At 43.6% G+C, this 5,361-nt stretch overlaps 1 protein-coding gene across 1 annotated transcript; it reads left to right on the top strand.

Annotated features, from left to right (window-relative positions):
• The first annotated feature begins 3,343 nt into the window (after positions 1–3,343).
• On the top strand, positions 3,344–5,045 carry msc (musculin (activated B-cell factor-1)). The gene is made up of 2 exons (XM_028970149.1): positions 3,344–3,774; positions 4,707–5,045. Exons 1-2 carry the CDS (start codon positions 3,442–3,444, stop codon positions 4,788–4,790), a joined length of 417 nt encoding a protein of 138 aa, XP_028825982.1. The 5' UTR covers positions 3,344–3,441; the 3' UTR covers positions 4,791–5,045.
• The last annotated feature ends 316 nt before the right edge of the window (positions 5,046–5,361 follow it).

The following is a 5,361-nucleotide window of genomic DNA, read 5'->3' as shown; positions in this document are numbered from 1 at the left end:
TTGACTTTGAGGGATGGAACAAATGGAGATACATGTGTACAATAAATAATGTCCGACAATATTTCACGAGACACAGCCGCCTGACGTCAGCAGAGACAAATTACTGCATATCCCCACCACTGTTCCTCCGGTGTCACCTACGGAGAAGGCAGCATGTTATTTCTAGCAGTTAACAATCAACAAGGAATATCCTGAGCTTCCGGTTTGGATTTAGGAAGATCTAAAACCTGAATTTAAAATGCAAAACAATGCCAGGAAGACTCTTCCCATTGGGTAGCCAAGAGGATTGCAATGATGAAATAATGCTGAAATCTTAGAACAATGCCCAGCACTAACCAGATAAGAATGTACAGAATGAGACATTATATTGCATTTAGAATAAATGCATATTCTTAAATAACAAATATAACAAGAGTCTTTCAAGAAAGCATAACTCATTCACAGAAGCTGCTTGAAACCTGTTGGGAATAGAGGTTTCATTATGGGGCTGCACAAAACATAATTCTTTTCTTAATAAGTGGACTTATCAAAAAAAAAAGTAAATCAAAAACCGTTTGTAAAATGACTTCTATATAAATGGTTTTAATGTATTTTAATGTATAGTTCTTAATAGTATATATTGCATTGTGTTGCTTCAGAACCAAATTCCTTACACGTGTTAACGTACTTGACTGTTAATGTACAAAACATCATTCTGATTCTGATTCTGGCATGAGACACGAATCACCTGACGTCACCCCTTCATAATTGCAACATATGAAGGGGCCCTTTTTTTTTTATTGCCATATTTTGTTCAATTTGCACAATTTGAAGATTAAAGGAAGTGGGACACATGGCATTTTCTGCCCTTTTAACACACAGTGGGTTTTTTCATGGTGACACAGTGACTATAATACTGAGAAGTGTGTTTACAGTAGCCCCTTCCTGAGCTCCTGCCAGACTTGGCAAGCTCCACCAAATTAAAATGGAGCATGCATCTCAGCTGTGCTATTAGATAATTTTTTGGATGAGGACTACTATTGTATCGAAAATCTTAATTTCACACCAATTAAGGGGGAAGGGTCAGTCGTCAATATCAAATTTGCTTGGGAATATTGAGTGACATTGTGGAACTGTGGGAAGACAGCTCTTGCCACATTTCCATATACCGGGCCTGTATGAATATATTTACATTTAGAGCATTTATCAGACGCCCTTACCCAGAGCAACTTACAATCAGTAGTTACAGGGACAGTCCCCCCCTGGAGACACTTGTGTGTCTTGCTCAGGGACACAATGGTAGTAAGTGGGATTTGAACCTGGGTCTTCTGGTTCATAGGTGAGTGTGTTACCCACTAGGCTACTACCACCCTGAATAGATACCTTTCAATACAATTTAGGATGTTAAGAGCTGATGAATAAGAAAATGAACTGAAAGTAGATCATGTTCAAAGTCAGAGGAGCATGTTTTCTCTGATGATTGCATTTGGGAGAAGCAAAGCAATCAGTAATGCACAAATGTGGTACTTCTTCCAGCAATGAAGGCTTAGGCACCCAGCTGCGCCATACATTAGGTCATGGTAATCAAGGTCATATACTTGATATGTAAATGATACATTTTTAGTTCATAAGAGGGGTTTTAAATTTGTTGAACATCTGTGCATTTATCCAAACTGAGAAATACACCAAACCCTTTGATTGGTTCAGTGTTACATGTTCCGGACATCTCCTGGTGCTCTGGTCCCATGTTCTCCTGACTGGAGTTTTGTGTTTGTATCAGGGGAAGCGTCAGATGCTGCATTTGCAGACATGGTATACAGAGGATGCTAGAATTCAGGATGTGGGAACTGGGGCAGGGATGAGTGGACTGGGACTGAGGAGTGCTTGGAAGGAGTGGTGGAAGCACACGGTGATCAACAGAGTTCGGTTTTTACCATGGCTGGATCGTGGGAGAAAGGGGGCAGGTGAGAGAAGACTCTTCAGGCAGGAGTCGGCAAGAGGCGAGAGGGCGGTAACATCGATATCCAATCGATATCCAATATCCAGATATGGGCAATAAAGCAGTTCGTCAGAAAGCCGAAAAAAAGGCAAGCAGCAACAAAGGAACATATTCACAATGATGAACGAGCAAGGATCCAAGATGGCCACAGAGTATTTATAGAGTATTCTGTGTTACCTATCTGTTTCCGGTCAGTCACCATGAAACTCTGGACAGACAGTTCGAGCCGGAGCACTTAGTTTCTTTCCCTGCCGCGTGTTCCTGACACAAAGTCAAAGTACAAGTATACAGATAGATGAAATGGTAAAACAAAAAAACATTTTTAAATATATAGAACGAGACAAGACATTATGCAAGAAATAAACAGTGCAAATTCACTGGGACTGACCATGTGTTGGGTGGTTTTGGTCCAAATGCAGTACAGGCCAAAAGTTTGGACACACCTTCTCATTCAATGTGTTTTCTTTATTTTCATGACCATTTACCTTGGTAGATTCTCACTGAAGGCATCAAAACTATGAATGAACACATGTGGAGTTATGTACTTAACAAAAAGGCAACTGAAAACATGTTTTATATTCTAGTTTCTTCAAAATAGCCGCCCTTTGCTCTGATTAATGCTGATTACATTCGGGAATCTTGAAATGACGACATCGACACACGAAACTCAGTCCCGGATTGTGGAGCTGAGCCCCCCCAGAGTCAGGTCATGACAGCGACCTCGAGAACAGAACGTGAAATCATTCAATCTTTCTATGCCGTCTGCAGGCCAGGCTGCATTTAAACTTCCACACTTGCGAAGCAGCTCAGTTGGTTCCCACTGCGTATGCCGGTGGGAAGATCTGAGCCCAGCCCGGGTCCCACCAGTGACCCTGCCGCTCTTCCACTCCGTGCCACCCCTCCAGATGCGATGTGAAGTGCCGACAGCTGTGGCCAATGCGTGGCGGCGGCGTGTGAAAGTGCGCTACATTGCGGAAACCCAATATCTCTGTGAAATCACCAGTGGATTAGGGACTTTTGATAAGGTTTCCAGACATTTCTATTACAATGACGCTCTGCACGACTCTACGTGCCGCGGAGATCATCTCAAGTCAGGGTTCATCTTCAAATAAAGGCAACAAACCCTAAACCTCGACGAAATTTCCTATCGAAACATTTTGAGTGCGTACGAATTTTTTGTAATGCATTTAATGTTAAAAGAAATCTGTGACCTTACTGTTTGGACCCCCAGCATTTAGGATTTGGAGGTGACGCTTTTGAAGGAAAGGGGGTGGGGAGAAGCTCACACACACCCTGCATCCAAGCCAAGTCCTCCTGCTTAAATCCACCCCTGGAGGACGGAGGGAGACGGGGTTTGACGTCTGAAGGCCGTCCTGTAGAGCAGTTTGGAGGGGAAGAGAAGCTGCTGAGCATCTCCTCTGTCCGGGAGGGGTTTTTCCACCCAGAACCCAGGTGTGCGTGACATGTCCACCGGGTCCGCGAGTGATGCCTCGGACCCCCGGGAGCCGTCCTGGCGCGCCTCGGACCCCGAGGACGACTTCTACAGGAGCAGCAAGCGGCGGCCGAAGGACGGACGCCGGTCCCAGCGCAGCGCGGCCAACGCCAGGGAGAGGGCGCGCATGCGCGTCCTGAGCACGGCGTTCTCCAGGCTGAAAACCAGCCTGCCGTGGGTGCCGGCGGACACCAAGCTGTCCAAGCTGGACACGCTGCGCCTCGCCTCCAGCTACATCTCCCACCTCAGGCAGCTCCTGCAGGAGGACAGACGCGAGGGCGCGTTCGCGCATCCCGTTAACTTGGTAGGAGAGCCGCCCTGGCCTAATGCATTACACGTTTATCACGCATTATTGTGACTGATTTAAATGTGCTAATTATGTGCAAAGTTATATGCGTAGGGTGGTAGTGGTACCTAGTGGGTGACACACTCGCCTATGAACCAGAAGACCCAGGTTCAAACCCCACTTACTACCATTGTGTCCCTGAGCAAGACACTTAACCCTAAGTTGCTCCAGGGGGGGACTGTCCCTGTAACTACTGATTGTAAGTCACTCTCGATAAGGGCGTCTGATAAATGCTGTAAATATGTGTTATTGTTCGAATTTATAGCCTTGTGACTTGGAAGCTGTACTTTTCTCTTCCAGAATCATGTTTAAAGTGAACATGGATCTTTGAGTCAAACCTTCATGTTTAAGTGGGTTCATGGTCCCATTCCCTGTTCTTATTACATGTAGTTACAGCATTAGTAAACTGTAACTGCAGAATAATAAGGACGTGCTGTCCATGGTTCTGAGTCTAGGGGCTTCTACATTTACATTTATGACATTTACCAGATGCCCTTATCCAGAGCGTCTTACAGTCAGTAGTTACAGGGACAATCCCCCCCTGGAGGGTTAAGTGTCTTGCTCAGGGACACAATGGCAGTAAGTGGGATTTGAACCTGGGTCTTCTGGTTTATAGGCGAGTTTGCTACCCACTAGGCTACTAAAGGGGCTAAACTCAACTAAGGATGTTTCTGTTTTCACTTAGATAGATTAAGTTAGATTCATGTTAATAAACTAATAAATACGTTTATAACTAGTTTAGGCATTAAACCCTGTGTTACCCTGATTGAAATATAGAACTTTACAAAATAAAAACCCAGCCTTTTACTTAATACATTGACAGTGGTTCATGCTAACAATAGGCCACAGTCATTGTTGTTTGACGATTTCCTGCCTCTTCCCACCCACAGACGTGGCCATTCGTGGTCTCGGCCAGATCAGAGGACGGAAAAGAGATTGCCGCTGCTGCCAGACTGTGTGGAGCTACAGCGTAGATCCAGTGCTCAACACATCCACAGTCTCACCAGCATAAACTTTCTTCGCTTGGAGTCTTACCCTCATATTCCTGGAAGGAACGTGGAAGAGCACTTATCATTTTTTTTACAGTCGTTATTAATTTTTTGTTTTGTTTTGTTCATGATATTGAATTGTTCGTGACATTTGGCTTGATGGGGGTTAAGGAATAAGTAATGCTATAAACTCGGACTAGTGTACTGGAGCATGTTTTTTTATAACTGTTTTATTTATATTCTGTAACTTTTACTTTTTTACTTCTTTTTTACTGACAACACTGTTGTTTTAATCAGAATTTGAGAGACCTATTGTGACATTGTTTTTAGCTGTAATTAGTTTATCTCACTGAGATGCATGAACTCAGCGATGAAAGCTCACATTAAATATGCTTTCATATAGTTTTGTTTCTAAAATCACCAGCTTGTGTTTTTAATATTGTGAATTTTTTTTCTTGTATAAGCAGGGTGATTGCATGCATCTGCATATTCACACATCAAAGCCTGAAGGCTTTCACCATACAAAGTGCATATAATGTATCAAGACAAAATGTCA

Source organism: Denticeps clupeoides, chromosome 2, assembly GCF_900700375.1.
Source record: "Denticeps clupeoides chromosome 2, fDenClu1.1, whole genome shotgun sequence".
In the NCBI taxonomy this organism is placed as follows: domain Eukaryota; kingdom Metazoa; phylum Chordata; class Actinopteri; order Clupeiformes; family Denticipitidae; genus Denticeps; species Denticeps clupeoides.
This window is presented reverse-complemented; position numbering and strand designations above follow the sequence as displayed.

Bases quoted from the DNA above. Each gene is read 5' to 3' on its own strand.
- msc (XM_028970149.1), top strand. From the start codon at position 3,442: ATGTCCACCGGGTCCGCGAGTGATGCCTCGGACCCCCGGGAGCCGTCC. The intron at 3,775-4,706 runs GTAGGAGAGCCG...TCCCACCCACAG, and splicing joins TCGCGCATCCCGTTAACTTG to ACGTGGCCATTCGTGGTCTC.